Raw genomic sequence first — 18902 nt, 5'->3', positions numbered from 1 at the left:
CTTGTCCTACCCTAGACAAAAGAGAAATTGCCACTTGGGCTTACATCAAATGATCTTCTAATATAAATCTCCCTTTTTCTTTCATCCTTTTAGCTAAGGCAATGAACTTAGCTAGCCTTTTTTTGACTTCCTCCATGGGATGGAAAGGTGTATGCTTTATCTTGAGGTCAACCAATTTCATTATGCTGCTTGCTGCTTGTAGTGTCTTCTCAAGGTCTTTCTCGTACTCTTTTCTGTATCCGATAAAGGCATTGAGGGAGGAAAGGGTGCCCAAATGTTTCTTCTTGATAGAAACCTTTTCTAACTCATCCAATCTTGATCCAAGTCTTGTCTCATTGAAATATTCCTCTCTAATATCTTCAAAATCAAGTGCCACCCCAACCTCACTCATCATGGTCGAAATGGATGTCTCGCCGCTTGGGCCGTGCTTTGAAACTACATTTTGTATCTCTTCGAGTGTTCTCAATCTGGTAGTCAAGGCAAAAAACCAAGACCCAACCATAATCAATCCTCCTTCATCAACCAACTTTTCCCTTTCCAAATATTTCTCTGGTAGCCCAATGAATGCTTGTAGCCTAGGAATGGCTAAATCCTTGACCCGAAGGAGATCCTTCCACTCCTCTTCAAATACTCTGAATTTGCTTCTAACAGTCACTAATGGTCGAAATGTCGAGATAAAGGAAGGTAAGAAATTTTTCTTGTCTTGGATTGTATCATGGATCCAATCCTTGACTTCATGTAGCTAAGTTGATATCTCTTCTATGTTGCTCTTGTTGTCTTGAGGAAGAGCTGCCTGGTGCAGTTGTTGGATGGGCTAGCAATCTCTCCAATATTTGTTCTCGGCCTCCAACTTTATGATCCTTTCATTTTCCTTCCTCAATCTTTCTCTTATTGAAACTATGCCCTCTTAGATCTCCTCACACTCCATGTCATCTGTATTCCTTCCCAAGTTATGCTCCACTATCTCATATTTCTGGGCCCAATCTCATCCAATGCCTTGTTAACCGTGGGTACAACAATCTGAACCTTTCGGTGACCATCACTATTGCTCCTAATCACCTTTGCCACTATTTTTGCAATCTATTTTTGGTTCTTGCTATCACCCTTCTCTATTAATCCTTGGATGTCTTCCATTGTTTGGGCAGTTACTACCTCGCCTCTTGGCATAAGCATTTGCCTTAACCATAGTGGTGCGGTGCATCTCCACAAAACTAGATTCTAAAACTAATAGAGCATCACCAACGGCCTCGGGTGCCTGACTTATTGCCTCAATATCAATCGGCCCATCTCCTTCTTCGCCATTAACTGCCATGTCATCTCCACATTGGTTTTCTGAGAGAGGAGAGTACTTAGTGCTATTATTGTAACCACTTGACTCTAAATCACAACTCACTTCTACTACAGTCCTTTGCTCACTTTTGTTATCTTCTTGGCCTCTAGCCTCAAATATACTTTCCCTTGATGGTGCTGTGTGTTGTCTCTTTGTTGGAGGTTACATATGTTCTTTACTTTTCTCAACCTCCAAAGCTCTCTTCTTGCTTCTAATTGTTTCTTGTTGCTAGCTACTTCCTTCACTCTTCTATTTGACCAATTCCGTTGGACCTTCTTTTGGCTTCATCTTCTCATAAGTAAGGGGGATCCTTTGACTTTGTAGCTTCCTTAATCTTTCATTATACCATGACTCGGTATGAAAATCAACTGCTCTTGTAACTGCCTCCAAGGAAGGATCCTGATGATCATCCTAATCTATTGGATTCAACTTTGTTCCTTCTACTGTATCATAATCTTCTCTCAACACATTTCCATCATCTTCTAATTGATCAGGAATATCAAGGCCTCTCCATTTGATATCTCTCATCATGTTCACCAACAATCTTGAGAAAACTAGCTTTCTTACATGAAAGTCATCCATGGCATTGGCTCAAAAGTCTTCTATAGTGGGAACATGTTTAAATGCATTTCCATGAGATACCTTGATAAGACCATTAGGATCAAATCCTTGCCTTGCTCTGTACCATCCTAGATGATACCATTCCAATTCCTTCTCCACAGCTACAAAGGCAACATGATTAGGGAAACTATCATTGCCAATTCCAAATGAGAAGGTAATCCCTATCTTACCTTTGAGTTTCACTATTATGTCATAATGCTCAAGTTGCCTAGCCAATTCCATCAAAACTACCTTGTCAAGTGGGTATCTCAAAAGCCTCTTGGGAAAAACTATACTTCATGCTACTTTAATGTATGTGAATTGTAGAAATTGGATAAACCAACTCCCATATTTCTTTACCTTTGCTTCTGCTTCTGATGAAAGTCTCTTAGCAGGTGTCCCTTGTAATACCCTTACTGTCTTCATGGCAAAGGCATCACAAAACATCTTATAATCCTCATTGTTGTGCAAATGAAGTTGTAGACAACATTCATGCAACAAATATTGCCCTGACCCATTGCCAACTTCTCCTAAGGCCTTAAGTCCCAGACTTTTATACAATCTAGCAATTAGGTAAAACAGATAGGATCCCATGTGGAATTGCTTTTGGTTTTGTATGGTTCTAAATTGCAGTTCTAGATTTCGCTTATGATCCTAGCCCAATCAAATCTTCTTTTCCCTTTTTCAATTTCATCAATAAATAAGTACATCCAATTTTTGAATTGCATACCTTGAGCTAGGCCCATGATCCGGCTGAGAAGCACAATGAGATCTCCATATTCTGATTTGAAATCTGCCACTGTGAGCCTCGATGATTTGGTTACTCCTTTCTTTACCTCGTGTAGCCAATCCTATTTTAGATGCATGAAATAAGCTTCCTGGTTATCCTGAAATGACTTGGCTGCCTAATCCATCATCACCATTGTCATGCTCTTGTACTGGGGAATGTTAAATGCTTCTTCAATCACCTGTCTACAAATGTTGGCCAACACCCTCTTCCCTTCATAAAAAATGATGGATTTACTGATAAGATCAAACCTGGATGCGCACTCCATAACCAATTTTAAACAAGGCAAGGTAGGAGAAAAAGTTTTTGCATGTACAATTCCACTTTTGTATATCTTCTTTGCCATGGGGGATTGTCCTTCCTTTAGCCTATCTTTTACCTATATCATATTTACTATACTGACATTAGTATCAATTATTCGCCTCCTTTTTTAGAAGAAAGTTGTTTTGGGCACCATATCCTCTTTGTCTTTCTTAGTATTCGTTCCCTTAGGGTTCTTGCTTGCACTAACATCTACCATCCTAAACATTTATTTTTGCCCCTTCATTCTAAGTGATATGGACTACCCTTATCGATCTCCAACCTTCTTTCTATCGATGGATTCTAACTTATTTCTGCCTTGCCAAGTCCTATCACTACACTTATCAATCTCCAATATTCAACCTAGGATGGGACTAACACTTATTTTTGCCTCTTCGTGTCGTAGGATGGACTACACTTATATCTTCCAACTTCATTCCTAGGGTGGTCTAGCTTATTTCTGCCTCTTCAAATGTCCTATCATGGATTCTACCATTATCAATCTCCAATCTTCAACCTAGGATGGGATGATGAAGTGGTGGATGATGAATGCAAGAAGAACCAAGAGAAACAAAACTAAACAAGAACAAAAGAGTCAAATCCACTTAAGGACCACTTTCAACTCTAAATGAATTGAATTTGCCTATACTAATGGCTGGGTCTTCTTTTGAATTTTGGATCAGACCTAAGACTTGAAATTGTCCATGCATGTGCCAAAAAATCATACTTTATCACTTGTTTTCTTCACCAATAAAATTGTCCAATCTCTAGGAGAAAAAACGTAGCCTCTTTAGAAAATTAGAATTTTGTCTTCCACAAATTTCGGCTCCACAAAAATTGCCTTAGGGCAAGAAATTTTGATTTGCCACAAGAAGTTGCCTAGGGCAGAAATGCAGCCTTCATGGAAAAAAATTAGATTGCCAACAATGGAAATTCACCTTTGCAAGAATGCCAAAATCTGGAAAAAGTTGCCTTCCTTAAGAAAAATCGCTGCCTTACTCAAAACTTGCTCAAGCATGGAAGAGGATGATGGAATGAATGAGGAGGTAAGGGGAAAGAGATCCCTCTTATACCCAATTCACTTGCCTTCTCTAGTTGGCCGACTTGCAACTAGGACGGAAAAAAAAACATTAATTAATGCACAATTCTCACCCGAATTAAATGATAAGCTAAAAAATAATTTTGCCACAATGAAATTTGCATTTTTAAATTGTCGGTTAGAACAAAATTGCAAAAATAAAATAAATAAAGCCTTGGAGATGCTAAACATTTTCATTTGATGATGATTTAGTAATTAATATATCATCAAAAATCAAATTTGGCAAGCCAAAATTGATTTTTTCAATTTTAAATTACTAATTTTCTTTAAGTATTTTAAAATCTTCAAGGCAGATTTAATCCATTTAATGCCAATTTTTGCAATTTAATCTAAATCGATTTTGCTATACAATTTTAATTTTTTAATAGACATAAATCATTTCTCTTGAATCCAAAATCGATTTTGCAATTTGATTTTACCATCACTAAATTAATTTTCTCACCAAAAAAAAATAATTCAAGATTTTCCCAAAAACTTAAATCTAACAAAATTTTATTTTTAAAAAAAATTATTCAAATTTATACAATATATCCAAATTTTCAAAAAAATCATCTGAGTACAAAATTTACAATTTTATCCTGCCAAGTGTTGTTCTTTGAAATTTGTTCGACCTAAGGATGAAATTGGTTGTTCTAGAAAATCAAGTTGAAACTAGGTGAAAATTAATTTTAACCTGCTCCCTCTTGACCTAAAGGTGTCCAAGAAGTAAAATTTTCGAAGACTAAAATTTTTTGGACAACTTCAAAAGTTATTTATCGCTAAGGTGATAAAAAAAAAGGGGTCCCCAATGTTTTAGGGTGATGGTGTGAAAACTTCACAACAACTATGTATTTAGCATTTGTTCCTATGTACTAGGTGGATGTAGTGGTTGGGTACCTATGCATTTCGGTGAGATGGATTATCTACCATATAGACACTTTTCTTTGTGTTCCTACTTTGGTTGCAGCCTTCCATGTTCGATTGATTAACTCTTCAGGATTTGGTGTTTCATGCCATATGTATCTTTGAGTTTAGTTGTTTTCCTTTGTGTGTGTCCTAATTTGATGTAGATTATAGTCTTCTCTACCTTGTCAGGTTGTATTTTAGTGGAGGTTCTTCAAATCAGTAGTTACTTTTGATAGAGCTCTACAACTTCTACATGCTTCAGTGGTGTTCTTCATGATCATATTATGTTCCTATCTTCTGGAACATTCCCTAGTTTGGAGGCTTTTTCAGTCCTTCACTAGTTCTTTTCAACATTGTTTCCATCTCTTTTTGCAATAGAATTTTTCCCATGTGGTTTTTTCTATTTCTCCTCTATTTAGAGATTTGGTTGTGCTTGGGTACCTCATCAGGCCTTGTTGTCAAGACCCATTTCTAATTTTTAGTAGTAGTTTCTATGTTTTTAGCTAATCCTTAAGTTTATCTTGGGGGTGGGGGTGTTAGAGTGGTTAGATATTTTCTACTTAACTCTAGTCTACTTAAGCTAAACTTTAGTAATATAATAATTAATTTTTTTATTAATTATTACGATGCAACCTAGGTTAGATCTTTTTAGAGTTTTGATCTTCTTTATAAGGATGATTTCTCTTTTTAATTATTCAATTGATTCAATTTTTATAATAGCAATCTCTTTTTTTCTCATCAAGAATGTCTCATCTATGGATTTGACAATTCTAGCCTCCATAGCTTGTTTTTTCTCTCTTCTGTGATAGGTGTTTGCATGCAAGTGATTCTTGGGATTTGTAGGGTTGATCATTCATCAAATTAAATAGTGCAATCTTCTAGTCAAAATTTATTGGTGAAAATTGATTACCTCATAATCAACATTCATAGTCTCCAGTTAGATTGACTATGACATCTACTTCACAAAGACTTGGAGAAACTATATTGACACTATCAGATTGGGTAGCACATCATAACTTTTCCTAAAGTAGACTTTCATAAGGGATCATTGAACATATGTAACAATTTCATTGACACTTTTGAAAAGCATTTATATGAAAGCAATGCCTTATCAAGGGATACGATCCATTAACAATATCTAGTCAACACCACTGCCATCATGTCAAACATAGAAAGTGATTTTATTGACTTGTACTCCATATCCTGCGTGTAAAAGGACACCTAACACTGAAAGAAGGAAGACTACACTACATGGAAGAAAGATTAAAATAAAGGTGAAAGGAAGCATAACTGTTGATATTATGGATGGTCACACATTTCATATTGCAGATCGTGAATTAAAATGATGAGCCATGTAGATATTGATGGACTAGGACATATAAGGCCATACCTTTACATCTATCTCCAGCACCAAGGACATATCGAGGGTCTATTAAATGACTTCATGCCGCCACCCCATTCGGTTAAGTACAAGGTGGTAAAAGTATTGGGAAACGATCCCAAAGGGAAGTTAAGGTAAAGTATATTTTTATACATTATTAAAGTAACTGAATAAATATTTTTAGCTCCTTTTATATTATAATGTGGTTTATATATACTTTGAAATAATGCATTGTAGACAATTATAATAATTCAATAATGGTACTTCGAAACTTATATTAAAGAGATTAATATGTTTCTTACTTGAGTTCCCAGAGTGTCAGTATAAGGATGATAATCAACTAAATGAATGACTACCAGTATAGCAATTGAGGGTATCATTGTATAAATGACTATATGAGTGATAAAAAGAACCTATCACTAGTACATTTGCACCCATTTTTCTACCAATTTTTTGACCAAAGCTATGAATCATCTTTATCTTTTGTTTTCATTCCTGCATTGGTCCTAAAAAAAATCAAATTCCTGCTTTGGTCAAAATTTTGACCAACATCAGTTTGCCCAATCTAGGTTGGTCAAAATTTTGACCAAAGCAGGTCATAACAAAATTTAGATAAAGTCGATGCAAAAGACTAGAAACACATAATATTTCCACGAGTATTTTTTGAACTTTGGTGAGTGATATCGGATTAGCATTTCGCTGGATCGGGTTTGCCCATGAACAAGTTTTAACCCATGAATAATTGCTTTCTTGTAGGTAGTCGTGAATCATGTGTGATTGTTTTCTTGCAGGTGACTGTGAATCATGCAAGTATTCCTCTACTTATTTCCCTATTGATCTTAATATTGTAATTCTTATTATTCTAGATGTGCCCTCCACAAGAAAAATGATTAGGCAGAGGCTCCTTTGGAATGAATAGAGCATAACCTAATTAAGCATTTGTTAGCCATCAAAGATCATTATTCAACATAAAAAAAGTGAGGCTTCAGCGTGGGCTTGTTGGCTAAGGTATGCACGGTTGGAAGACAAGGAGCTCTTTTTATACTTTTTAAACAAGGGAGAGAAAAGTATTTTTCTCTTCAATAGACCTGGTCCTATTTAGTCTACCAAAACTTGGATTGATAGATAGATTATGCGAGTTTTTATTTGATATCACTTTCTAATTTATGATTTCCTTCAGTCATCTTTAAAGGTCATATTCTACAGTAACAACAATATCCATGTCTAAAGTAACTTGCTTTTATATTGTACATCAAGAGCATTGCATATCACATAAAAATGTATCCTAGTCCCTGCACTCATATTAGCTCATAGCTCATAGCTCATAGTTTGTAGTTAGTTTGTAGTGTTTATTGGGTTTAGTATATTCTTGGCAATGTCATTAATATTTGGAAAAGGCCAAACAAAGGTATAAGACCATGACTGTCACCCTTATTAGGTCAGTGTTTCCTTCAAGGTTGTTTCTCATGATGCCTTCATATATCATATTCTTAACTATCACATGTCAAATAGGCATGTCAAATATCTTCATTTTATTGTATAATGCTTGACCTATAACTGAATCACTCTTTATGGTTTGTATTATGTTCTTCATGGTGATTATCTGGAGGTTCTACAATCTATAATATTACTAGGAATTTCATCACATGCTTTTTCCTTGAGTCTTGATATTTGCACCCTAAAATTGTCCTTAGAAGATTTTTTGCAACTTCATTATAAAACAAACCTAACTTGTAGGTACTAAAAAACAACTCTTTCTTATATTAGCATTTAGTCATATACTATGCACTCTCAATGGCACCACTACTTGTAAGTCTATCACATCCCCTAAACATGATCTGCCACTGTCACAAATCTTTTTTTCAATGAGATCTTTTACCTTGTCAGAGCTCATACAAAACCTCAGTAGGTTGTTATCTACCTATTGAATGATCTCCTTCACTGACACTCAATCATAGTGCTTTCCACTATTGTAAATTGATGCATCATATTACAAAATTCTATCACTTATTTTTCTATATTGTTTCATGGTATTAAAAGCATAATGACTACTCCTTACAAATTTCATGCACTAGTACTGATTAGATGGTCACCATTATCATCAGTTCATAATCTTTTCCAACTTTATGACTGTTTGGCCCTATAGGTCAAGCTTGTGTTGAGATGATTGTAATTTAATGATCCTCTCTACCTCTAATTATTTGGCCTATAGGTGATCCTCATTTTGAGATATGACTGTCGTAAACATTGTTTTTGTGTTGCCCTCCAAATTGTTGCTCCTCTAGCATTCACAAATTAGTGTTTTGGCATGTTGTTCACTTGATCCATCTTGTTCTCAAAAAAAGTTGTTTCTTAGTTGTGTCTTTGATTGAAAAAAATGATGGGGCTCTTAAATTTTGTTGATAGTTTTGAATCTCTATTCCTTTCATCTCCATCGCTCCTCACTTGCATGGTGCTTTCTATTTGTATTGTACTCTAGCAGTCCTTACAACTTCTTGTTGACTACTCCCTTGTAGTGGTTTTACCTTTGATAGTCTTCCCAATGAACCACTTTAAGATTGCATATGGTTTTTAAGAACAATGTTGCCATCTTTTTTGGTCATTCATGTCTACCACTTTAAATAACTACCTGGATGCTTCACTGACCATTGTCCTTTACATGCTACTACATCGTTGATTTGGATCAAAGTTAATTCATACTATTAACATACCTTCAACATTATCATAATAGTTTAGATATCATTTGTTCATCATTGTTATTTATACATCCCTTTTACAACCTTTGCATGCTCACCATACTAGTCTTCAATACTATTAGAAGGACCTCATATGTCCGTCACGTCATGAAAATTTCCTTTGAGCTCATGGAAAGATTTGAGACCTTAGTCTTCTTAGTGCATCTTTTTCTATTACATAATAGACCTCTCTATTTTTTCATGTCCTCAAAATGGTGTCCTCCATGACTACTCTGATCAATACCTCTACTTTGTCTTGCATATCCCAGTCCGCTACTCTTAATTTCAATAGCAATATCTTTCTTTTAGGATTATTGATTAATGTTCCATCATTTTAAAATAGTACATTTGATGAAAACAATAAAAGATAATATGTGACTATCCTCATTGTGATAGTCTAGTAGCCTTTAATTGTTTTGTATTTTACCTTCTAAGGTCTTCAAGATCTATTTCTACTCACTGTGCATTAATGTCTTTTGGTCACTCATTCCATGATTTATGACTTTAAAACCTACACCACATTTAGTTTGATAAGGATGTTGCCTCTTAACTTTATAGTATTATACTTGACAATCAAACCATCCAAAACTTTTCCTCAATACAATAATGACATATTTTCTTTCCAAGAAGCATTGTCACCTAAACATTACCACATTTGCAAAGAAAGGGGAATCTACTAGAGTCTCCAATTTGAGAAGATTGGGCATTTGCAGATGCATGAGAAGATTTACTAGAATCTCCAATTTGAGAACGTTGGGAATTTGCCAAGGCACTAAGGTCCAGGTTGGGAAAAATAGAGAGATGACAACAAGGACATTTTATGCTAAGGCACAACCATCGATCAATACATTCAACATGGAAGTTACGAGCATAGGGTAGCCCACAGACTTGTAATTAGAGAGGTTACTTATCATTAAAACACAACTAGGTGTTAAATATATGAACCAAGTTTCCCTTAACAAAGTGTAACACAATTATCTATAACAATCTTAAATTGCATACGTCATTTCCTACACAGAAATCCTCAAGGCAGATGGGGCACTCACTACAATTTGTAGGCACTGCCTTCATGTGGAATTTTGGAAGCTCTTGAATAAGTGCTTCAATTGCTTCTCTTTGCATTTTACTCATTCTCAGTATATAAAAAAAGAATAGAAATACTTGTTTAAATAAAAGAAGCTAATCAATGTATAAAAGAAAAAATAGTCATTAGGGTTATTTGACCACTAGTCTACTACATCATAGTCTTTGAAAGAATACTTGAAATGATATATAACTATGAATTTCAAGTCCATGCATTAATTGAGTTAAAATTACATGTATACCCCTAACCTATCTTCAAGTACTATAACATTAACTCCTTCAAACAAATGGAACTCAAGGAAACACTAAATTTTGCAAGTTCTAATTATAATCAATGGACTACACAAAACTGCTAACAATAAATAGAGTCTTACTACTGTTCATATTGAGACATTTTAACAAAATACATATTAGTGTAGTCTGATCTCTTATGGTGTTGGGAACATTTCTAGTGGTTAAGTTATAATATAACAATAATTTAAGAAGTTATAAGTAGAAGAAAATTTGGAAAGACATTTGATAACAAACTTTTTAAGCTTGTCATCATGAATTTGACGAAAAAAATAAATCGCTTCTGCCCATTGAATATTCTTGGTATAAAAATTATTTACATTGTATTAGGAAAAATAATATTTACTTGCAGACAATGAGTAATCTTTTTAAATAAGTGATATTAAGTGACCTGGTTTGGATAGTCATTATGTGCATTTGTGCTCTAGCAAGTCCAAGAACATGATGAACACCTTCAGATCCAAAAAGTAATCTCTTGTGGAAGGTCATTGATAATATAGAAAAAATCTCCATAATGAGTAGATTGGTAGATCTAACACATAGCCTTCCAAGCTAACAATAAGGTTCCATTGCTGACACCATCATCCTTAGGCAGGCATGTTCCCACTAATGCAATTTCAAACAAACCACTACATTTGATGGCAACAATAAAAGATAATATGTGACTATCCTCATTGTGACAGTCTCGTAGCCTTTAATTTTTTTTCATTTTACCTTCTAAGGTCTTCAAGATCTATTTCTACTCATTGTGCATTAACGTCTTTTAGACACTCATTCCATGATTTATGATTTTAAAACCTATACCACATGTAGTTTGATAAGAATGTTGTTTCTTAACTTTATAGTATTATAGTTGACAATGAAACCATCCAAAACTTTTCATCAATGCAATAATGACATATTTTCTTTCCAAGAAGCACTGTCACCTAAACATTACCACATTTGCAAAGAAAGGGGGATCCATCTACATGAAACACATTAGCGTAGATAAAGTCTAATTGGGGTCAATAACACCATCATTGGGTGTGAATAAAGCATAGTTCAAAGATACCTAGTGAAGGTTATCCATCTAGGCACAATACCATGGAGATCAACTTTGTTTCACCAAAAGAAAATGCTACCATGGACTTCAAGAAAACAAATAAGGAAAACTTACTGTCTAGTCCCTACTGAGGATAGAAATGATATAGAAAACATACTTAGTGTATGAGTTCTTGATACCTTGCATGTTATTTGGTGTTTAGCAGCTCCATGAAATAGCATAAGTTTTGACAATCTTCATATAGGTTGAAGTCATATTTGCATGGTCTTGTATTGCTGGAGAATGATAACCTCTATAAAATTATTTTCAACTCCATCCATTCCAAAGTAAATGCATTTCCATGTTCAAAGATCCCAGAAACAAAAGGAAAACAATTCTTATCCTATGTGTGTCTTCCTATTTGTGTCTGAGTTTCCTTCCAATACAGTCTTCCATTAATTGTGTACAAGTCCAATTGCCATGATATTATAGACATAGAGCTTTAGCAGATAATGAAAATGCTAACTGTGTGTATTATCTCACTAAGGTTAAATTCTTCATCTATTAAACTCCCTTGAAGAAACCTGCAACATGCCTTTGGCAAGACTCGAGAGAATGTAAAGGTCACAAAACTTCCTCTTTGACTCTCTCAACTATTAAGAAGTATGGAAATGTGGAAATGACCACATCAAGATATTCAAATGGCAAGTGATGTAGTAGGATAGGGTGGTGGTATTCAAAAACACAATAAGATTTTGTAATTTCAGAGGTTTAGGTACTCTGGCCTATCAACAACCTCAAATGCTGAATTGTCAAGGCTTTCACAATATCACACAATGGTGGATTTGGTTTCATAGACTCACAACTAAGACTCTATTACAATTCCATACCCCCGCTTCACAAAATCTCCTCAAACTGAACCTAAAAGCCCAATACTATGCCTATTAGTCCTATTGCATACTTAGAATATAAATAATTCTACCTTTTCAAGAAAATTGACAATGTAATGATGCTTATTCATGCCCTGTTTAGTGTACTACAACACATCATACACTTCCTTATGTTTGTTTTGGACTAACACAATTAACCTTGACTAGTGCCCTATTTTTATGCATAAAGGTTGACCTATTAACAAAGGAACTACGTGAAAAAATCTACCTGACACTTCCTACTATTGGATAGTGTTTTATTATACCATCAAATGGTCAATTTCCAAAAGGAATTAGTCCCAAGAGTTCTGCAACTCCCGATCCCCAATTCTTGACTCCAAACCTGATTCTGACGGGTGTACACCTTGTGTTTCTATTTCTCGAGCATCACCTTTCATGTTAGGAAATTCATGGTTTTTGTCATCTTCTTTGGTCATATGTTCTAGGAGGAAATTATTAACCTGCATGATGTTAATTTTCAACTTGGCAGTGATCTTAGTATTTGTTATGTGTGAATTGTAGGAAAGAGATTCTTTTTCTTCATGTTGCAATTTTGAAATCACATTCTAGCTCTCCAGATTGTTAAATTTGATGTGAATTTTTCATTATTATTAAACTTCATTTTTGTTTGGGGAATCTTTTTCCAACTCTGAAAGGAACCACACTGCATTTAGGATTTATCTTCTGTTTCACTTTGTTTTATATCTAGTACCCTATACTACATCTATTAGTCTTGTTTTCCTGATTTTGTACATTGATGGCTGGTAGGGGTGATTTCCTCACATGAATCTATATAATTCATTGTTATAAAATCCATCTTTTTTGATCAAAGAGGGAACTAGTAACTAGTTTATTTTTGATGCAGAGCCCTCCATTATCATCCTAAGAAGACTAATTCAACTTGAGGATTCAACAAGAAAATTGGAATCCATTCAAGGAGTTAACCTCACTCAAGGATCAAATGAAGTGCTCTAAATTTATAAGTTACTTCCACACACCATTCTTATGAATTCACTTCCTACTTTGTTGCCACAATCTTTTATTGCATCAATTTCCTCCTAGGTCACCTAGTGTACCTAGCACCTCCACCATATCAAAATCCAAATCAGGCTTCTTTCACTGGCCCTAGCACCTTGGATCATTTTATCATGGCCTATCTACCATGATCCAACTCTCCACCAACTCCCAACAACTCACCTCTCACCATTTCCCACTTTAGCCCTTCTAGGCTTGTCTAGTAGCCCTTCATAACCTGAAACCAACATATTTCTCCCATATTTTCCAAAAAACTCAACAATATTTTTATACTTTAAAGTACCCTTTTGAAATTTGTTAAATTCCTAAGAACCTCAAGCTCTCACCATTTGATTGGTGAATACTTCCTTCACAACCTACCCCTTCAACTAGTCTTAATTAGCCCTTGCCCAAAGAAGGAACTCAACACCCTGCTTAACTCCAGGAGTCCCAAGTGTGAAACAATCTTCATAGACTTTCTAAAAGATAATATTTTGAAACTCCCAAGGTTTCATCACTCACCATATTCTGAATGAACAAACCCTTGTTTCTAGGGTCAATAATCTAGGTTTTTTTATTGAAACGTCCCTTCCCTAAAACACATAGATCCAATAAAGATTCTAACACCTCAAACTAATTTATTATAGACATAATCACCCATAAAACATACCCTTCCTTCATTGGGATCCATCTAACCAATCGATGTTGTTGTGTAGGGTTCAAAAACTAGACTTTAACAGGTCGTTTCCCTGTTCCCCATTGACTGGCGCCCTTCCCTACAGTCAAAGTCACATTTTATATACAAAATGTATCATTGGAATCTCCCACCAAAAAATAGTTAGTACAGTGGTGGGAGTGCCTCACATTTCAAGGAGGTTTCAAAACTTTTACTGTTAATTGTACCCTGTTCCTGCACCAGTCAAGTTCTTGTTATTGTCAATCAACGAAACAGTGAAATGTTTAAGTAAGGAATTAAAAAAAATGCTAGGGAATGTTCCTAGATCATATTCAAGAAGAGATCACAATAAATAACATTCAAAAAAAATCATTGTTATACCCACAAAACAGTGTGTTCCAAAATTACAAAGAATTTTGTTTTTCATTGACTAAAACTATTACAGCCTCATGCCATTACACATCAACCTTGGTCTTTTTTCACTCACATGAAATCATCGCTAAAACACCCTCTACACTCCAAGAAACTGATGCCAACCTCTAACTAACTCCCCTAACTATCTGCAACAGTCAAAATTGATTGTGCACTAACATAAAATACTTAGATTTGTTGCCAAGTTGACAAAAAAGTTGTCAACTCAACAACCTAAACATATAATGCCAAAACAAAAGACTTCTAAAGGTTTTAGTGATAACCTTTATCACCCTATAACCTTTACTAACCCAACTAACCCCATTGAGCCCATTTTAGGCCATTTTGCCAGTATAGGCAATTTACATTATTGTGCAGTCTTAGTGCTTGTAGCAACATTTAAAGGCTTGATTAGCCTTATTACATCTATTAAGACCCTTATAGGTCAATTCCATTAACACCTAACCTAGGATCAACCCAAATCCATTCCTAGTGACCCTAGGTACCTTTTAGACTCAATAATGCTTTTAAGGCTTAGATTATAGCTTTGATTACAATATGATCAATCTATGATCAAAACAATATCACATGTCCATGATTAATCTCATTACAAATTTTAATGACCTTAGAAGGCCATTTTTCTTCCAACCCTCCCAAGGATCCATTAGTGACCTTAGTGCACTTCATGAGTCCTACCTATGACCTTGGTGCTCCTGCACCAATTTTTAATGTAGAAACTAATGGTTGTGATAGATCAACAGAGGACTTGGTGGGGAATATGAAGAAGGCACTTTGAGTTAGTAACGATATGAAGTATTGTTAAGGTTTAATCATCTATGTATACTCAGGTCAAATCATTTTGTATATATATACTTCTAAATTTCTAATAGCATTTTAAAATTTCTTGAGTACAGGCCTATATTACAGCTTTTGAAGGAATGTTGATAGATGATGTCAATTCTAACAAAGTAATCAATTTACACGGGGCTAAATTTATTCTATGCCAGACCAACAAAACTCAGAACCTTAATGTTTTGACTCATTGTAACACTGGAAGGTGTGACAGAACTTCAATAATATGTTTGATGTATCCATTTCTTTGTTAACTCTGCATGATTCTAACATAACTTAGTGATGTGTTTGGCTAGTCTTGCAACTGTTGGATATGGTACTGCTCTTGGTGTGATTCGTGCACTTCATGCTAAGGGACTGTTAGAGACTTCTTTTTGCATAGAGACGAGACCATTCAACCAGGTACTATGGATGGTTCTTTGTTAATTTCTATAACCGAACTCTATATTTTAGTCTATAAGAATTCACTTCATGTCAAAAATATTCAAGAAAATTGTTCAGTGTTTTTTGTATCTAGATTCTAATAATTAATGTAACTTGAAAAATTATCATAGACAATTTTGACTCGAAAACTTATCATAGATTATTTCAATTTAAAAGGTCATCTACTTTAGCATATGTAGTGATTTCCACCTACCAACTAATTGTTTGTTTGATGTCAAGAGATTTTTCTAGTTATTATTTGATCAAGGATCCTCTCTAAACATAGAGAATGTATTGATGGTTGACAATTTCACAGGCTTACTAATTATTGAAGAGATTAGGTGGAAATTTTCACAATATTTTATTTCAGCTAGTCTTGCTTGTGCTACTATTTTTGGTTTTTGAAAGCAACATGAGTTTTTGATTAGCATTTTTCCCAAGAAACTTCCTGTTGTATCCCTCAAAGTTGATGAAACATGAAAAGTTCTGAACGTTTTGATCCAACTTTGCATTTTATTGAAATTCCATATATGAACAAATTTATCGTGTATGATTTCAATATCAAGATTTATATTGACTTGAAGATTTGTTGCATTTCTTTCAAGGATCAAGTCTCACTGCATATGAATTGGTCCATGATCACATACCTATAGTCCTTATAGCAGATTTTGCAATAGTGGCATTGCAAAAGTCAGGTCGTGTAGATGATATAGTTGTAGGAGCAAATAGGATTGTAGCAAATGGTATGTAGATTTACTATTAATATCCTGCAATTTCTTTGCTATGATATTTGAAATTGATGTTCATCAAATTAAATCTCATTAGATGATTGGTTGACAAAAATTTTCCAACAACATATGTTCTTGTATGTTAAGGCTTGCTAAGTTGGTATTATGGTTTCATAGGTGACACAACAAATAAAATAGGGACATATAATCTGGCACTCTCATCTTTCCACCATCATATCCCATTTTATGTACCTGCTCCTCTAACCTTAGTGGATCTCTCAATTTCCTTTGGTGAGAATATAATAATTGAAGAGAGATCACCAAAAGAACTAACTCATGCTCTTGGTGGCCAAGGTCAACAAGTAGCTCCATCTAGGATTTTTTTTTGGAACACTACTTTTGATATTACCCCTAGAAATCTTATCTCACCCATTATAATTGAAAAGGTGCAGTTTCATATCTACTCTTTTGTGAATAAACTGTCATTTTGAAAAAAAATACAATTTGATCTCAAACTTGGTTTTATTCATTTCATACATTGTACAAGTGCAACCATGATATATATTTTGGCATATAATATTTAAAATGTGTTGTGTAAAATAGGGCATCATTACAAAGAAGGATCCAACTTCTATGTTTGATGTAAAGGAGTTCATAGAGAGTGTTTATTAAGGAGCAGAAAAAGGATACATGGGACAAGTGCAACTATGATTTCCATAACAATTTAAAGAAATTGAAGTACTCTTTAGTCATTAAATTCTAAAAAATAGAAAAATGATTGCACAAGTAAACTTCAAAAGTAGTTTTTCCACAGTAAACTTCAAAAGTAGTTTTTCTAGTGTTGAAGTTCTTGTGGGATAAAATGCATAATTTTCATATAGTGGTGTTCAGTTTAGGATGATTTTCTTCTTCAACTTATGTAATGTATTGTACTCTACTTTGAAAACTGGCTGTCATGAATATGAAATTCCTTTGTTACTTTGATTATATAATATATCATTATTCATAGTTGAAAAAAGTTCTGTCAACTTTGGCAATATCAAGAGTGCATAATGAGGTATGCTACACTTCAATAGTTCTGCTTTTGCTTACATTCTTGGATGCTTTCATTTCAAAGAATACATGTCTATGCTATATGTTTATGTTCTTCTTTGTCCCATATTGTATCAAGCAATTGTTTCTTATCCAAGCAATTTAATTTGCAACCTTTTAAATCTCTGCAAAGATAAAGTTGGAGCTGGAGAATTTGGATGCTTTACAATCAGAGGACACATTTGGGAAGAAAAATTCTCCTACTCCAACTTTATCTTTGTAGAGATTTAAAAAATTCCAAATTAAATGGCTTGGATAAGAAACAATTGCTTGATACAACATAATTAAAAATTTGACCAAACATTGGCAGAAATTTTGACCAATTCTTGATAGTTTTCTACCAAGAATTGGTCAAAATTTCCACCAATTATAAAAAAAAATTGACCAAACATTGGTGGAAATTTTGATCAATTCTTGATAGTTTTCTACCAAGACTTGGTCAAAATTTCCACCAATTATATAAAAGAACAGACTAAATATGGGTGAAAATTTCAACCAATTCTTGATAGTTTTCTACCACGAATTGGTCAAAATTTCCACCAATTCTTTAAAAAAAATTCGACCAAACTTTGGTGGAAATTTCAATCAACAATGACAAATCAGAGCTAGCAAAAATTAAAAAATTTTGACGAATGTATTGGTCAAAATTTTGACGAGAAAAATTACCACAAACTGCTTGGTCAAAATTTCAACCAAAATTCATCGAAAATTGAGTTCAAATTTACTAGTGTATCTTGCTAATGCAAGAGATGAGTAACTTTCATATAATTGGCTAGTAGTGCTAGTGTGAGAGGTCAATAAAATCTACATATAAATGACTACATAAGAATATGAAAGGTTATAGCTTCTATACTTCACCAAGTATTATTTTAGGGCATGAGTTAAATTACCAACATTCTTATTTGTATATCTATATGTACTACAAGATATATGCCTTGATATTTTCTTCTATTATGTTCTTGTAGGACAATGATAATTGATATGAGATTTAGAGAGAGTGATATTTCATTAAAGACAACCCTAAAAGATAGGGAGATAGAGAATATATTTAAGTAAACCTTCGATGATCTCGATCATATTGATTTAGAAGGAGTAGACTATGCTAAGATAGCTTCTTTACTAATCAAAAAATTATCACAGTTAAAGGGACTATGATTCATGGGATGAAATTACATGTGAACCAAGGATATCTAGACCATAAATTCTGAGATAGATGGATACTTGTTGAACGAAGGAGCATAATAGTTTATTAGAGGTAACCTTGG

At 34.2% G+C, this 18902-nt stretch overlaps 1 protein-coding gene across 1 annotated transcript; it reads left to right on the top strand.

Annotated features, from left to right (window-relative positions):
* The first annotated feature begins 3907 nt into the window (after window positions 1-3907).
* LOC149532697 (methylthioribose-1-phosphate isomerase-like) lies at window positions 3908-17217 on the top strand. Its single transcript, XM_089805751.1, has 6 exons — window positions 3908-4063; window positions 15457-15599; window positions 15691-15792; window positions 16418-16560; window positions 16723-16991; window positions 17149-17217. Exons 1-6 carry the CDS (start codon window positions 3908-3910, stop codon window positions 17215-17217), a joined length of 882 nt encoding a protein of 293 aa, XP_089661877.1.
* Window positions 17218-18902: the final 1685 nt, after the last annotated feature.

Source organism: Cupressus sempervirens, chromosome 10 (assembly GCF_028749045.1).
Source record: "Cupressus sempervirens isolate cs-2001-9-10 chromosome 10, ASM2874904v1, whole genome shotgun sequence".
Taxonomy (NCBI): domain Eukaryota; kingdom Viridiplantae; phylum Streptophyta; class Pinopsida; order Cupressales; family Cupressaceae; genus Cupressus; species Cupressus sempervirens.
Note: the sequence above shows the minus strand (reverse complement) of the source record. Positions and strands in the feature narration are given on the sequence as shown.

Bases quoted from the DNA above. Each gene is read 5' to 3' on its own strand.
- LOC149532697 (XM_089805751.1), top strand. From the start codon at position 3,908: ATGCAGCCTTCATGGAAAAAAATTAGATTGCCAACAATGGAAATTCAC. The intron at 4,064-15,456 runs GTAAGGGGAAAG...TCTTGAGTACAG, and splicing joins ATGATGGAATGAATGAGGAG to GCCTATATTACAGCTTTTGA. The intron at 16,992-17,148 runs GTGCAGTTTCAT...TGTGTAAAATAG, and splicing joins CACCCATTATAATTGAAAAG to GGCATCATTACAAAGAAGGA.